The 17,584-nt window shown below is 46.0% G+C and overlaps 1 protein-coding gene across 1 annotated transcript in view; it reads right to left on the bottom strand.

Moving 5' to 3' along the window:
- EGFL6 (EGF like domain multiple 6) overlaps positions 1-14,892 on the bottom strand; it is a 35,831-nt gene extending 20,939 nt beyond the window's left edge. Inside the window, 6 exon segments of the mRNA XM_068533699.1 lie at positions 4,155-4,277; positions 6,066-6,200; positions 7,807-7,926; positions 10,826-10,945; positions 14,849-14,861; positions 14,863-14,892. Coding sequence (XP_068389800.1) covers positions 4,155-4,277; positions 6,066-6,200; positions 7,807-7,926; positions 10,826-10,945; positions 14,849-14,861; positions 14,863-14,892 — 541 coding nt within the window.
- Between the last annotated feature and the right edge of the window lie 2,692 nt (positions 14,893-17,584).

Here is a 17,584-nt window from a genome sequence, read left to right as displayed (position 1 = left end):
AGATGGTCGACGTCACTAATTATCAGAGAAATGCAAATCAAAACTACAATGAGGTATCACCTCACACCAGTCACGATGGCCATCATCAAAAAGCCTACAAACAATAAATGCTGCAGAGGGTGTGGAGAAAAGGAAACTCTCTTACACTGTTGGTGGGAATGTAAATTGATACAGCCACTATGGAGAACAGTATGGAGGTTCCTTAAAAAACTAAAAATAGGGCTTCCCTGGTGGTGCAGTGGTTGAGAATCCGCCTGCCAATGCAGGGGACGCGGGTTTGAGCCCTGGTCTGGGAAGATCCCACATGCCACGGAGCTACTGGGCCCGTGAGCCGCAAACTACTGAGCCTGCGCGTCTGGAGCCTGTGCTCCGCAACAAGAGAGGCCGCGATAGTGAGAGGCGCGCGCACCGCGATGAAGAGTGGCCCCCGCTTGCCGCAACTAGAGAAAGCCCTCGCACAGAAACGAAGACCCAAGACAGCCAAAAATAAATAAATAAATAAATTAATTAAAAAAACAAAAAACCAAAAAAACTAAAAATAGAACTACCATACGACCTAGCAATCCCACTACTGGGCATATACCCTAAGAAAACCATAATTCGAAAAGATACATGCACCCCAATGATCATTGCAGCACTATTTACAATAGCCAAGACATGGAAGCCACCTAAATGTCCACTGACAGATGAATGGAAAAAGAAGATGTGGGACATATATACAATGGAATATTACTCAGCCATAAAAAAGAACAAAATAATGCCTTTGCAGCAACACTGATGGACCTAGAGATTATCATACTAAGTGAAGTCAGACAGAGAAAGACAAATATCATATGATATCATTTATATGTGGAATCTAAAAAAATGATACAAATGAACTTATGTACAAAACCAAAACAGACTTACAGACTTCAAAAACAAACTTGAAAGGTGGGGGAGGGATAAATTAGGAGCTTGGGATTAACAGATACACACTACTATATATAAAATAGATAATCAACAAGGACCTACTGTATAGCACAGGGAACTCTACTCAATGTTCTGTGATAACCTATGTGAGAAAAGAATCTGAAAAAGAATGAATATATGTATATGTATAACTAAATCACTTTGCTGTACACCTGAAACTAACACAACATGGTTAACCAACTATACTCCAATAAAATTTTTTTAAAAAAGAAATGTTTGGGTTGATGTAGGATTTATAATTTCTAAACACTGGGCTACAACACTGAAAACGCGGGTTGCAAACGGCTACCCCCTTGCATGCTTAAAGACAGTGTCTTCATTTCGATGTTGATAACACACTGTGGTTTCAAGAGGGAGCAAGTGATCGAGAAAGAAGAGGACACCAGATTTACTCTGGCCAGTTCTTCCTAATCCCTTTGATTCTTTGGCTTGCGGGCAGGGGTGGGTACATGGAGGTGAGTTGCCCACTTACTGACACAAGTGTTTTCCCAAGGCACCTTTTTTTTCTCTGCACGGCATTTTTTTTTTTTTTTTTGCATTCACTTTTATAGGATTTCAGAGTCAAGAGGAGCTAGACCTTAATGAATATGATTGAAACTGTGCTAATAACAGTCACAGCCTGAGCTAACTTTATTGAGCATCTACTATGTGCCCAGCTCTCTCCACCTATATTAGTTACCTCATTCAAATCTCGCAACGAACCTATGAGAGAGCTACCGGGAGGAAGGTGGGCTCCCCCAAAGCAGAACCCGAGAGGAGGATTTGGGTGCAGGTGGTTTACTCAGGAGATGGTTCCAGGAGGCAGAAGTGGGGGAAAGGGCACAGTGAGACGGGAAGGGAGAAAAGTCGAAAAGGTACCTCAATGGGCAGGTAATCACTGTGGGTGACTGCGGCTCAGTCCTGCAGGGGACGTCTGGGAACCAGCACAGAACCCACCTCAGAACTGTTCCGCTGCACAGGGGAAGCTGGGGGATTTACGCACAGACCCCTGGCTTTCACTGCTTGAGGACTGTCCCCAGGGGTGTGAACTCAGGGGTGTCCACGGCACCAGGGCTCGGGGCATGCACAGAACTGTCCACCCGCCTCACTGAAATTAGGGGTCTCCAAGGGACTGTGGCCTGGCCCCTTATGAGCACCCACCACAGGACCACCAGGAGCCCCATTTTGGATAGGAGGAAACTGAGTTTAGAGGGGTGGAGCAACTTGCGAAAGGTCACAGCCAGCATGGGGCACAGCTCAGGTTCAAGCTCAGGCCTTCCTCGCCCCTGAGCCTGGGCTGTTGACCATTACATCACACAGCCTGAGACAACTGAGGCCGGAACAGACGTGTGCAAATTTGGTGGCGTGAAGGAGCCCTTGACCACTGATCCTATGTGGAAAGCTGACTTATTCCATCTCTTCTCTGAGGGCCTCTCAAAATTATGGCATCTTTCCCCCCATCCCACCCATGCACAGCCCTGCACAGGCAGCCAGTCTCTCTCTTTCTTTGGATAAAGTTTCAGAAGGACACCATGGGCACATCTACACAGAGGGAGAGAAACCACAGAATCAAGACTGAGTAGCCACTGAATCCCAACTGCAGCCCAAGGCGGGAGTCCCTCCCGGAGGCCCCAGTCCCCACTCCACGGGGTGCCCTGCTCCACTCTGAGATACCCAGTGGGAAAATCTGTAAGAGAGAATGCAACCCCACCCACTGGCCTTCGTCGGCTTTGGGAAGGCAATTTTATTTTACATTCGTCAAGATATTTATGGGCACAATGTCTGCTTTTCAACACTTATTTTCCCTTCCAGGTTAAATGCTGCCCGGTTCTTTTGGCAGTTCTTCATAGAATGTGATTTCCCGACTCGTTTTCTTTGCTTATATTCTTCTGTACCTCATCTCGTCCAGTGCCGCTGGGGTATGGTGAACCTTTTATGGGTGTGCTGCTCAGGGTCCGTCATAGTGTGGACCGTTCATTTCTGCCATCGCTGAGCGGCCGCTCTGTTGTGTCATTGGGAGCATCGGCCAGATGCGGGCACGGGATGGGATACAGGTCAAGGGACCGCTTGCGACCGTATTTACTGGAACATGTGGGAACGCTGCTAAGGGGCCTGTGAGAGAGCAGGGTCAGGGCAGCCAACAAATCCAGGCACGTGATGAGCCAGTGCTAAAAGGCACATGATCAGAGGAGAAACCTGGGTGACTAAACACAGCGGGACACGGTTGGCCAGGGGAGGGACGGTGCTGTAATCGTTGCTGGCTTGTCTTGGTAGACATTCCGGGCTCTCACCATGATCTCTAGTTTTCTTCTCTTTCAGGACGCACAGCAGGATTATATATATTTTTGCCCCTGATTCCAAGCTGAATTAAGTAAGAGCTGGTGGGTGACTGTCCAAGCTTCTTTCCATGCTGTGACAAACCCTACGGCCTCAGACTGATACCGTGGTACCATAAGACGGTGGGGCCTCTGTCAGCCTGGGTTCCTAAGTGACAACATGGAGAAGAAACGGCCTGACAACACTCTCCGGATATAGCACGAGTGACAAAGAAACTGTGATGGCTGTCGCAGCTGTCGACAGCAGTGACATTTTCTTGTTATACATTCGCTGTATCGATTTCAGAGTTTACCACCTGAGCACTGAGGAATTCAGCAGCAAGAACCACGGGACTCAGCTAGCCAACAAAAAAAGTGAATACAGGCTTGAGGATGATGATAAAGTGACGTCAGCTCCATACTTTGTTTCGGTTGTGCGTTCCGGAAAAAGTCATGATTCACATGGTTAAAAACCTTCTGGGGTTCTGGGCCACTGACAACTCGGGATTGCTCGTCACTGCGCCATAACCTAGCCTATCGCAAGCGATGCATTTGCTCAGTGTCACTTGTCCTCAAATCTTACTTTCGGTATTTGAAAATATGTTGTGACCAGCAGAACCTCCAGAACGCTTGCTGCACTTTAAGCACAGTGCCTATGGCTTCCGTGAAAATTGGAGATGATGTGGTCTGATTAGCCGAGAAGACAAGCCTGAGGCAGAGGTAAGTTCCCAAACACCGTGTGCACGCATCTCGCAGCCCCCCAACACACACACACACACACACACACACACAAACACACACACATACACACAGAGAGGGAGGAACAGGAGGGCGACATGGAGAGAATGCTTTATGGGGAATAGCGAACACACCATGACCGAGCGTACTTACCAGAACACTGAAGTCCACTGCCTTTATATCCCTGCTTGCACTTACACTTGAAGGATCCTTGGGTATTGAGGCAATTGGCATGGAGGCTGCACGTGTGGGTGTCCGCAGCACATTCATTTATATCTAAAAAATGTGAACGGTCCCATGAATAATCCTGTGGTGATAGCACTTGCTGAAAGATTACCCCTTGAACTTGAGTTCAACTCCAGGGTCAACCACTCGACATTGCCAGTGAACGCTGTGTGGCCTGGGAGCCGAGAGGTGTTGAAGACTCCCGGGCCTTGGCCCGGAGCCCCGGCTTTGCCTGACGCCCAGTAGGTAGGGAGTGTGTCTGCAGCTCGCCTTCCCCACCGCAACCTCACCTCCCGCTTATCAGCACTTCTGAAATCTCTAAGATGTCCAGGTGTGATTTCTGAACTTTTTCACCAGCCTAACTTAGAACTAAATAACAGTATCAGAAAATAAATTCTATACATGGAAGGGCTTGGAACTCCTAAACAACAAAGAACAAGATGGGCTAGGAACCGCTGACATCATCTGAAAAATCTGAACATTTTGTTCAAAGGCTGCCAGGAGCAGGGATGAGGCTGGTCTGAGCTTGTCTGCTGGGTTTAGACTAGGAAAGTTTGCCGAATGCCACCCAAGTGAGAGCTTCCTTGGCCCTCTTCTCCCTCCGACTTTCTTTCCATACTTATCATATGCACACAGAATAGGCTATTGTTTTTAACTTAGGCACACGGGGGCTCAGGTGCTAACCTTAATCACTTTTCAAATCACAAAGGTTTGTTTCCCCGGATAGCTCTCCACGTGGATTCCCACCCTGTCCAACGGCACCTCCCTTTAGGTATCAGGAAACAGGCTCCGAGTCTGTGACACAGCCCGGCTGCACTGCAGAGCTGGAGGGGTCTGAAGCGGCGCATAGGATCCTAGCCCACAGGAAACGGGGGTTTTATGAGCCGGTCTAGGCTGGCCTTTGAGCTTGAGGTAAGAGCTATGGAGGCGTCATAAGACAGTTCAATACCCAGGAACCCAGTGTTGCCCCAACACGATTACACAGGACACATCCTGGGCAGCCCTGAGCGTAGAATGGAAAGAAATCTTACTATTTCCCCCAATGTTAGCATTCCATGTTATGCACACGTTTGTTACGTGCATATTATGTAAACAGGAATCTACAGGGAGCCCGGATGTCCCTTCACTGCAGGACAGGCCCCATCTGCGTCTATCAAGGGCAATGGGAAGGCGTCCAAGGGCTCCCCAAATGCCTTGCTCATTGAGACTTGGAATTCCTTCCCTAAGGGACAGGATCTTTTATTTCACCCAGATCAGGCGGATAGCTGAGTGATACCCGAACCTTATCAGAGTGATCTTGGTGACCCTGGAAAGGGGCTGCGGAGCTTGAACGATGGAAAGGCTGAAGGAGGAGAGAGGAAACTGCACGTGCCTTCAACTCCTTTATAGGTTTTTCTACAGCCACTCCTGAAGGAAACTTATGAACAGACCACTGAGATCAAGATCTTGTTATTCTTCCTTTTATCAAATATAAACATGCTTCACTGTTCCCATTTTTAGCTATACCTGGAGACAGAACCAAAAATATAAACAAAACCAAACCAATTTTTTTTAAAAAACCCACAAAAATCATCTCAAGCTATTTACCTCCGTAATAGAGCTGCAGAGACTAAAGTTCCTTACTTTAAATCTTGATGGACCTGAATTCATGAAATTCATGTCATCAGAATTCCCTTAATGCCAAAAACTTAAAAAAATGTAACTTTTTCTGTGTTGTTAAGCTGGTCAGTACAGTAGATGGTTCAACTAATACACTGAACTGATGTCAAAATATCTGTAGAGAAAGCCTACAGGTTTGATGGGGAGAGGAAAAAAATAATAGGTGCCACCAATTCTTACCTACACAGTCATATCGGCCACTGAGATATTTTAGTTCAAAACCAACATGGCATTTGCAATAGTAGCTTCCAAATGTGTTCACACATCTTCGATCGTGGGGGCAGACGGCTTTATCCGAGGCACATTCATCAGTATCTAGGATGGAGAACCAGGAGATGTCAGGGATAGCAAGAAAGCACCCTCCCTCCAAAATACTCTCATGCACTCACCCACGGCGCACAGCACACACGGGCACACGCAGCTTCTTCATTGGAAAACTCTGATTATTCGGGTACCAACATCATACCCTCCGGGAAGTGTTGTAGATCCCTGAGGCACACTCACTGCTTTTCTATCACCTTGTACATCTTGTTTTAGAGGCATTATCTCACTGTAATGGCATTACTTATATTCACATTTTCTCTCTCTTTAGGCCCTGCCTTTTCTGGGGCAGGGAGCGTATGGCTGGCACTTAACTACACAGACATTACAATTTTCTAAAGGAATTATTATTTTTCCAGCTATGGATATTGTATGGCAAACCCCATACACAAACATTTAAATTTTGCATTTTACAAAAGAATCATTTCATTAGCAAGCTCCTCCAAATCCTGCCATATTTTCCCAAGTCACAGAAACGTGGTTTCCTAAGAATGCACCTATACATAAACTGTGGGTCAAGCAGAATGATGTCATGATGCAACTTCGGCAGACAAGAGGCTTCCTTCCTTTTCTACCATGGAAAGCCACGTCACAGAGGGGCTGACTGCTATGCTGACCAAACCATTACGACTCAGACTTTGCCTTAACTTTCACATGTCAAATCAAACAGATTTGGAACTGCGGTTATTTTGGAACTGTGGTTAAACATGCAGCTTGGTTGGTGCTGGCTTATTGTTCCTTTTGCATTCTTAAAATAATTAACAAATAAGTGTTGGATTGACCAGAATTATTTTTCAGGGATCACTTCTGTGCACGTCATGTTTCCCTTCTAATAAAAATGGTACCCGACAAGTCAAAGAGGTGGGCGACAATTTGGATTCAGTTTGGTCAAGAATTAGCCTTGTCATATAAATCTGATTTTACTGAAGAGTACTAAATCCTGTGAATCGATCTAAACCTTTGACTACTCTCAAAGGACAGAACCAAATTTTTAATTTACACAGATTTTTTTTAAAGTGTTTATCTGAGTTAGGATCTATTTGGCTGAGCTTTCTAAGTCCGGTTTATCAAGTTATGTACATTTAGGGTAAATAAACACCAACCACCTTGACTAAAAATATTTCTATTGTGGTACAGAAGTCAGAATATTAAATCATACTGCTATTTGCTTATTTAAATCAAACGAGATTAAGAACTCTTTCAACACTGTTTCGTTTGACATCCTATATTAATGCTATGTGCTCACTTGGTCTAAGCATTATGTATCTTTAGTGCAATATAGTTAAATACAGCACTATGAGTATATACAATTTGGTAGTTGAAGTAAAAAGTGCAGGGTAAACAGTCAAAATTAAAATTACTTTCATCTTTTTCCACTATGGCATCGGGCAATCCAAAAATTATAGAGAAGCGTTCTTTCTAGCGTCGCAAAGTGTCTGTCTAGAGCATAGGTGGCTATAAACATTGCCTTAGAAATGGACATAAATCTGTCATTTTAGGAGCTTTCAACGTCTAGTCAACAAGCAGGTTGTGATGAATGGAAAAGGAGGAATTCAGTAAAGGGAGAAGTCAGGGGAGGAGATGATTCCGGTTGCTCTACCTATACAAGCTCTTCCATTTGGGGCCAGGCGGAGTCCCGAGGATGGACACAGACAGTGCGGCCCCTCTTCTGTGTCTTTACAGCCATACTGGCAGTTTGTCATGGCACACGTCCGAGAGTCTGCAAAAGGAGGCACGGATTAGCCTTTCCCCCACGAAATGATAAAAAGTACTTACAGACCGAGAAATGATCTCTAATCTCTGGGACATGAAATGTAACACGTGGAATGGTATTAGAGGATAGGCTTCATCGTCTGAGTCCCAAATGGAGAGCCAAATGGAATCTGGGCAGGGGTGGTGTCTTGGTGGCCCCGTGGCCTATTTTGTTGGCCAATGCATTGCATTTGACGGTCTTTAGGCTGAGCATGCACCACTCGGTTACCAAAGACGGCATCTCTCTCTCTTCCTGTACCAGCTCTAACCACTCCTTTATGTCACCCGGCTGGTCTCTATTATTGGCTGAAATGCAACCTCTGATGTAGATGATTCATCTGAATAAATAGGGGAAAAGAATGCAAATTCTAGCCATCTCTCCATTCATATCTAGCCTCAGTGAGAGTCACCTGAGTCACAAAACCTTGTCTTTTAGGTGCCTGTATTAAAACATGTAGCAGATAAGACTGATCAGCTACCCAAAAGCCATTCCCATCACTGAGGCTGGAAAACCAGTAACTCGCCTTTTTCCCAGCTTCCCTTGCAGCAACAAGGAGTGGCCATATGACTCAGTTATAGCCAAAGAGATACTAAGATGTCTGCTGGAGCTTCTGGAAAGGATGCTGCTGCATGATAAAAGGGACAGGCATAAAAGAGGCGTTTGTGCCTTGGCATCACTCCTTTCCCCTTTGTCTTGCCTACCTTTGATGTGTGTGTGTGTGATATCTGGAGCTCGGGCAGCCACATTGTGACTATGAGGCCACAAGCATGAGAATGAAATCAATACCCTGAGGATGGCAGAGGCTGAGTCCTTGCTGACCTGTTCTGGAACTGCTTGCCTCCAGCTTTTTAAAGATAATTTAGTTGGATTTGTCTGTCACTCTTTGCTAAATAGAACTTATCTCACAAAAATGCGTACCCTTTGCAGGGTTCCAGTATGTATGGATCAAAAATGCCTACAACAGGGGAGCACGGTGAAGAGCCTGTCTTTATCCACCTGCATCTATAACATGCCAATCACCCCACTGGATCAAAGAGACTGCAAGGGGCCAGGTGAAATAAAACCAGCATCCAGGAGAGAGATTTAGGGCCACCTGGACACTGTGAGCTATAAACAGGGAGGCACAGGCGACCCCCACATACACAGAAATAGACAAAGAGAGTACAGGGACAGATACTAGGCCACGGTAATGTAACAAACACCGACCGATGGTTATATTTCTAGTTTACTCTTTTTCTCTTTAGTTGTCTTCTTTCAAAATTAATCTTGAAAATTTACCCATTCTAACTTTCCATTCGGAGAATGGCACTCACTAGGCTTTCTTGGAATGCTTCAGAAACATCCATTAGGACAGATCTTTTGAAAATGTTAAGTGATGACTAGAAACGCCTGGATAGTCATTCCCACGGGGCTGGGGAGTGGGGAGGGTAGGTTCTGGCCAAGTTCTGTTTGGTAGTGCTCACACGGGTGCTGGCTTCATAAGAATTCATTAAGCTACACATTTGTTTCTTGGGGGTTTCTGTTTAATTTATAATAAGGATTTTTTTTTAAAATAAGACTCTTTGAATGCCTGCTTTACCTGTTAAGCACGCTTGCTAATGGAGAACCTATTTGAATGCCTGCTTTACCTGTTAAGCACGCTTGCTAATGGAGAATCTAGGTGACCGGTGGTGTGGGGGCACTTTGCCAGGCGGGAGGGGGCAGCAGAAGGATATGCTGGTAGGGGGGCAGTGAGCTGTGTACAAGCCCAGATTTCACAAGCGAGGGCGAGCCCAGGATAGGCTGGGGAGTCCGAGGGACTCTGCAACCACGGGAAGCTGGCAGACGGCGCAGGTTCCAGGTTTGCTGGGGGCTGCAGGGCAGAGGAGAGAGAGATGGGGAGGGAGGAGGGCACCGCGGGAGGCAGGGAGGATGGGTTTGCTTTTCAGCTGCAACATAAAACCTGAAAAGCCTTCCTTCGCAATAAATGAATGGATATAGACACTCACCCTCCCACAGGACGTGGGTTCTCTTTATCAGAGAAGGGCTTTTCTTTTCAGGAATGTGAATCGGAATGGATTTCCAAGAAGAGTCACTAATCTTTGAGCGCGGGGCAAGGGGCGTGAGAAAGATAGTTGGTGGGAAGAATGGACGTCCCAAGATGGAATTGAAATTTATCACCTTCCTAAAACAATATGCTTATTTCCTTCAGTATGCTTATTTTCATGAAGAAACCCAATACGTCCATGCATATAGAGAGATATATAATTTATTTTTCTCCTCAGTTAGTCTTTTTATTTAAAAACTAAGTGGCCAGCAGAGGGAAACCCATAGAGACAGAAAGCAGATTAGTGGTTACCAGGGCCTGGGGGGAAGATGAGAGGAGAGCGACTGCTAATGGGGATGGGGTTTCCTTTTGGGGTGATAGAGATGTTCTGGATAGTGGTGATAGTTTGTACAACACTGTGAATGTACGAAATGCCACTGAACTGTACACCTCAATATGCTCACAATGGTGAATTTCACAATGTATGTATTTTACCACAATTAAAAGTAAAATAAGTGCTCAGGCTTCCCTGGCGGTCCAGTGGTTAAGACTCCGCGCTTCCACCGCAGGGGGCGCGAGTTCGATCACTGGTCTCAGAAATCCACAGGCTGCGTGGTGCGGCAAAAAAATAAAAATAAAAATAAAAATAAAAATAAAAATAAAAATAAAAATAAATAAACTAAAATAAAATAAGCGCCCCAAGATGTTTTAGCCTGGGGTGATGTTAGAGCCTTTGGGGTATTCTCCCCCCAGTTAAGCAAGTCAGCTTTTCCCCAAGCATCAAATGGCAAAAGTCAAGCTTCCGGGTTGACTGAGAGCGGGCTGGCTGCTGAAACTTACTGGAGCACGTGGCATCCGGCATGAGCAAGTGGCCGCTGAGGCAGAAGCACTTGTAGCTACCGTGTGTATTCACACATCTGTGTTGGCACGGCCGGGGTTTTAATCCACACTCATTCACGTCTGCAGGGAGCAGTTAGAAAATGGAGAAAGATGAACTGAATGAGGAAGCCTCCAGACGGGGTTGGGAATGGGGTTGGCTTCCCTGCACCCCACCCGCGCGGGTGAGCACAAGGGGCGGTGACTCGCCTTGTCGCCAACCATCAGGGAAGGGCTGGTGAGGAAGTGGAGCAAACTGGATGGTCACACACCGCCGGAGGGACTGTAAATGGGTAAAACCGCTTCCAAAAACTGTTTGGCAGCACCTGCTACAGCTAGATAGAGACATACCCGTGACCCGGCAATTCCACTCCTGCGTGTATGCCCAACAGAAACACGGCTATGTGCTCACCAAAACAACATATGCTAAAATGACCACAGTAGCACTATTCTTAATAGCCCCAAACCGGAAAGAATCCAAATCTCTCCCAAAAAAGGATGGATAAACAACTTGTATACTCATGCGATAGAATACTATACAGCAAGACTGAACAAACTATTCAATACAAGTACAAGCGACCGTGGATGAACAGACATGATATCGAGTGGGAGAAGCTGGACACAAATGAGTACATTCAAACCAGGCACACGTGAAACAAACAAAACAAATCCAGGCACAACTGTTCTGTGGCGTAAGAGGTCAACATATGGTTCCTTGCTGAGGGCTGGGGGCAAGTGATGGAGGGGAGCATGAGGGGTCTTCAGGTAGGCTGTTAAGTTTCTCTATTTCTTGGTCTGAACACCAGTTACGTAGGTGTTCTTGAAAATTTACTGAGTTGTACATTTTTGATAGATGTACAATTTTGTGTGTTTCTTACTTGAATAAAAAGTTAGAAATATATAATTTAGATACTTCTGCCTTTAACGCTGTCCCAGGTGGCCTATGACAGATGCCAACAGCACAACCTCCTTTCAATCGTTATTTCGGGCAGCCCCATGAGGGCTAAATGGTCTTGGCTCACACCTTTCCAGAGGGAGCCCTGCCAGGCAGCTATTATTGGTGGTGAGGTCACAGGATAATATTTAATCCCATATAAAGATGCTCAGAGGATGCTGTTAAATAAGAAGGTTGCAAGACTATGTATACAGATCGATGCCAAAATTTCTTAAATAAAAAGCAAAGAAAGACAATGTCTGGGGGAATTCCCTGGCGGTCCAGTGCTTAGGACTCGGTGCTCTCACTGCCAGGGCCTGGGTTCGGTCCCCGGTCGGGGAACTAAGATCCCACAAGCCGTGCAGCACAGCCAAAAAAAAAAAAGCCTAAGAGGCTGTGCTCTACATGTTTATAATGGTTACCTCCTGGTGGTAAGATTGAGGGAGATTTTCTTCTCTGTACTTTTCAGTGAATACTTAATGTTTAACAAAACATTAAGAATGAATTAGCTTTTTATAAAATAAAAAATGATACAGAAGGAAAATAAAACTTGAAAAGCAATCATGGGTCTCGTCTTTGGGAATGTGGTCGTGTGGGTGCCTCATGTCTTAACTCCCTCAAGGAAGAAACAGAAAGGAGAGAAGAACCAAATTCCATGTAAGACCAAAATCCAGTGCGGCAACAGGCGGAAGTCCATCCTGGAAAATAAAGAAGTGGCGCTTTCGCCTCTGAAAAGAACCTTATGTGGGGATTTTCCGACGCCTCAGCTGGACATTTGAACCCACTTCTCCACTGCTGATTCCCTCTACGCTACCATCTCCTGCATGGACGCTAACTGCTTCAAAAGCAGAAATTTAAAAATACTGATTGGACATGATGGGAAAGCCAGGGCTATCCCATCACTTGGCCCTAACTCAGAGGGGTCTCTTGGAAGAAGCATTTTGGGGAAAGACATCAGTTGAGGGTTGAGGCCTGCGGCCATCAGTGGATATAGACGGACTTTGACCAGGCTGTGCCGGGGCAGGGAGGCTGTGCAGGGGAGACGGAAGGTCCCAAATCTGAGCCGACTGGACCACTCCCTCAAAGTGAATATTTTGCTGGGACTTGAAAAGCAGCATGAAAAATACCCTCTCTATTCCAACTCTCTTGAGAAGGTATCTTGGTACAGAATCCAAGACATACGGAAAAACACGGTTTTCTGGTGTGAAAGCCCTGGTAAGGGACACAGCTGAAGTATTACTTATGAGAGCATGACTCTTGACGCGCTTCCCTCAAGCCACTGGACGCGGTTCGAAGAAGCACCTTAGCGGCACTGGCCGCTATGCTGGCGGTGGGACAGAAGAGGCAGAGTCCTCTCTGAGGCTGCAGGGCTGGCAGCACAAAGAAAGGCTATTTCAGGGTCTGCAGCTAACCTCTGGGCTTGGCAGTGAGGGCTGGGGCGACGGAGTGGAGTGGGTGCCTGCCCGTCTCTGGAACCCCATTCTCCCTTCTAGAATCCTGGCAAGGCTCTTTCTTAAGGGCAGCTGAACTGGATTTGCTGCTCTCTGCTCAACTGCATTACAGAACTAGGGACCCTTTCTTAATTAGTGCAGCCTTCTTGGTGCAAGGGTTCCTCAGCCTCGGCACTGTGGACGTTTGGGGACAGATCATTCTTAGTGGTGGGCGTTCCCCTGGGCACTGCAGGAATCTTTAGCAGCATCCCTGGTCCCCACCCACCAGATGCCAGTAGTAACCCCGCCAAATGTCTTCAGACATTGCCAGATGTCCCCTGGGGTAAGGCTTCCAGGTTTATCAAATAAAAATACAGGATGCCTGGTTAAATATGAATTTCGGAAAAATGACTCATACTTTTTCAGTGTACATATGTCCCGTATAACATTTGGAACATACGTACACTATAAAATTATTTGTTGTTTATGTGAAATTGCAATTGAAACTAGAATTTAAATTTAAATCTAATGGGGGATCTGTATTTTATCTGGCAACTCTTCCAGGGGGACAAACTTGCCTACTGTTCTCGATATTATAACCTCTTTAGTATCTTCAGATAAACAGCATATGGCAAAAGTCATAAATTGCCTCTTAAGAGATATCAATTACAGGGACTTGCCCGGTGGCGCAGTGAATAAGACTCCGTGCTCCCAATGCAGGGGGCCCGGGTTCGATCCCTGGTCAGGGAACTAGATCCCACATGCATGCCACAACTAAGAGTTCCCATGCCACAACTAAGGAGCCGGCGAGCTGCAACTAAGGAGCCCTGGAGCCGCAACAAGGGAGCCCACCTGCCGCAACTAAGACCCGGTGCAACCAAATAAATAAATAAAACATTTAAAAATAAATAAAATAAATCAATTACAATAAAAAATATGCATGTCATTCAACCCAACAATTCCATTTTTAGACATTTACCCTACAAAAATACTCAAGGGTGCAAGGATATGCATAGGATGATGTCTGATTTAGCGCTGTTTGTAGTGGCGAAAAATTGGGGACGACTTAAATGATAGTGGTTAAAGTATTTACATAAATGATAAAAGCATTTTCTCTACAGACTAGGATACAGCCTTAAAAAGTATGAGACAGCTCTGTGTGCACTGACATGCAGAGATGCCCATGAGAAATATGCATGTCTGTACTATAATAAAAAAGGAACTGCAGAGATGGAGGACAAGCTCTTAACTACGGGTAGAGGATGCACTGGGAGCAGACATGCTCACTTTTTAATTTATATCCTTGTGCAATGTTGGATTTTTTTAGTAAAAGATATGCATTACTTCAGTAGCTTAAAAACACAATAAACATGATTGGTTCACAGGGAAAAAAAAGTCTTTTACCTGGTATCTTAACAAAAGCATCAGAACGACTTTGACATATTTCTAGAACATATTGATTGAAAAATCTCGTTCTGAAACCACTTTCATTTGAAGATTCGAGTTAGAAACTACAGAATTCTGAGCACCTTACTGTGTTCCAAACCCCGCTGCACACTGCCCGATCTGCTTCTGAAAGCTCTGGGGTAGGTCTGTATTACCACCCTGGTCTGTAGTACTGACCTTGACTGCAGGTTTTCCCGGTGTATCCTGGAATGCATCTACATTTGTTCGGTCCCACACACTCACCAAACTTGCATCCAGGTTCACACGTGGCTGTGGAAAGAAACGGCGTTTGGACCATAAAACAACAGGAATAGTTAGCCCAGTGAAATGCACAGATGTCAAACTCAGGTGCCTTCTGTATGGCAGAGAAATCCACGGCGACATACAGAGGACGATCTGCTTCCTCTCTAGTCTGTTTTCACCTTTCAGATACTGGAAAGCGTTTTGCTTGTGAACTAGATCACTGGCCCCCATCCCCCCACCCCCTTCCACCCCATGAGTACAGGTTGATCATAACTGCTTAGCAGTACCACACCTCCAGTTGTAATAAGGAAAAACAAATCTGACTCCGTATTAGATCTGTTTCTTTTACTTTAACCTTTGTATTCTATTGCTTTTGCTTCGAGTTAAGATTGTTGCCTATGGGGACTTCCCTGGTGGTCCAGTGGTTAAGAATCCGCCCTTCAATGCAGGGGACACCAGTTTGATCCCTGGTCGGGGAACTAAGATCCCACATGCCGCAGGGCAATTAAGCCCACGTGCCACAACTACTGAGCCCGTGCGCCACAGCTAGAGAGAAGCCCGCGCCGCAACGAAGAGCCAGCGTGCCACAACGAAAGATCCTGCGTGCCGCAACGAAGATCCCGCATGCCGCACCTAAGACCCGACGCAGCCAAACAAAAAATGAATTAAAAAAAAAAGAATGTTGCCTATAGCCTGAAACATACAGGATAGCCCATTCTCAAGGCTCTGACCTTTAAGCATATAACACTCTTCCACTCATACTGAGATAAAAAATTGCAGAACAGAGAATAACATTTGTCTGGTTGGAGGTTTACAGGAATGTTGTGACCTGACCTATGTGGACAGCTACAAGAACAAAGGATTCTGGCACCAAGAAGTTTGCCACATCCGACCATGCGCCTCCCTCAGATGGCCTTTAAAATGCTTTGCTGAAACCCTTCAAGGAGTTGGGGGCTTTGGGGGGCATGAGACCTTCCTTCTCCTTGCATGGCTCTGCAATAAACCCTTCTCTGCTCCAACCTCTGACGTTTTGGTTTGTTTGGCCTCACTGTGGGTCGGGCACACAAATATGCATTAGGGAACACAGTGGCACTCAAAGAAAAAGAAAGCCTCCCAGGCCACAGTCAGCCATTTTTGCATGTAAACACAAAAGATTTAATGAAAGGAATATGATTTGTGAGCTGGAAGTGACTCCATCTTGGAGCAAGGGCCAAGGTCCCTCTCCTCCTTTCTACTGCTTGCTTCTTCTTCTCTCCCATATTGTCTCTCCTATTTTTCTTTTGAACGATCAAAATCTTTTTAATGCTGTGTGTTATCAGTCAAAATGAACAACCCACAGAGAGATGTTATCTCCAGCCCCAAGGATGGGAACCACAAGCGTGATGGTGATGGTGATGGTGATGGTGACGGTGACGGTGACGGTGATGGTAGTGGTGATGGTGATGGTGACGGTGATGGTAGTGGTGATGGTGGTGGTGATGGTGATGGAAGCATGACAAAGACAGGATTTGTTTTTCTGTTTTATGCACTTCTATATCCAGACACCTGACACAAATTAGGCACTCAGTAAATATTTGTTGGATGAGTTAAGTGGCGGTAGAAACAACAAGGATGGGATGGGGAACAGCTTGGGTTGGGGGCAAGAAAACACAGTCAGAGATGGTGGAAAGTTTGAGTCCAACTCATAGGGAAGAGGCAGGGAGAAAAAAGCTACAGATAGGAAGAAAGGAAAATGCGAAAACCCAAAGACAAGAAGAGGAGAGAGAGAAAAAGTAATGAATGAGAGAGAAAGGAGGCATGTAGGGAATCACGGACCCTCGTATTTTCTGGATCTAGTAGGAGCTCCAGAAAGAGCCAGCATATGAAAGGATGACTCAGCAATTGCCCAGAAATGCTTGCTTAGTTCTCTGCCCATTGATTCCCTGGCTCATAGTAGGCCCACCCCTAAGCAAGCTTGTTCCTAAGGACACCAGCATCTTCCCCTCTGACCCCAGCCCTACTTTTTGCTGTCACCATTCATCTCCCAGCTACCTGGACTCAAAATCTCAGGTGTCTGTATTTTTTCTTGTCCCCAACCCAATCAGTTACAGCATCCTATCTTTCTATCCCTGTTTCTACCACCAATTCAGTCAAAGAACAAATATTTATCTAGCTAATGGGAACCACTTTGCCCACAGATATCTGGGAGATTACACCGCACGCCTCTCTCTCTCCCCACTTTCCCCACAGATATCTGGGAGACTACACCGCACGCCTCTCTCTCTCCCCACTTTCCCCACGTCAGCCTGTGACCAGTGGAGGCAGGGGTCGAACAGCCTAGCCCCTGGTTTCTGGGCAGGACAAATTCTGTGGTACAATTAACACTCCAGAGCTCCCTGTGGGATCAGGCTGAAGCCAGACTTCTCTCGAAGCCACATCCTTTGCCTCGCTTCTTCCCCTGCTCCCTCACTCCCTTACAGTTTTCTCCTGAGAGCGCCTCTCAATAGAATATCTGTACAAGAATTGCCTGCAGGGCTTCCCTGGTGGCGCAGTGGTTAAGAATCCGCCTGCCAGTGCAGGGGACACGGGTTCGATCTCTGGTCCGGGAAGATCCCACATGCCGCGGAGCAACTAAGCCCGTGTGCCGCAACTACTGAGCCTATGCTCTAGAGCCTGCGAGCCACAACTACT

Source organism: Eschrichtius robustus, chromosome X (genome assembly GCF_028021215.1).
Source record: "Eschrichtius robustus isolate mEscRob2 chromosome X, mEscRob2.pri, whole genome shotgun sequence".
Lineage (NCBI taxonomy): Eukaryota > Metazoa > Chordata > Mammalia > Artiodactyla > Eschrichtiidae > Eschrichtius > Eschrichtius robustus.
The sequence above is the reverse complement of the archived record's forward strand: the minus strand, read 5'-3'. Positions and strand labels throughout refer to the sequence as shown.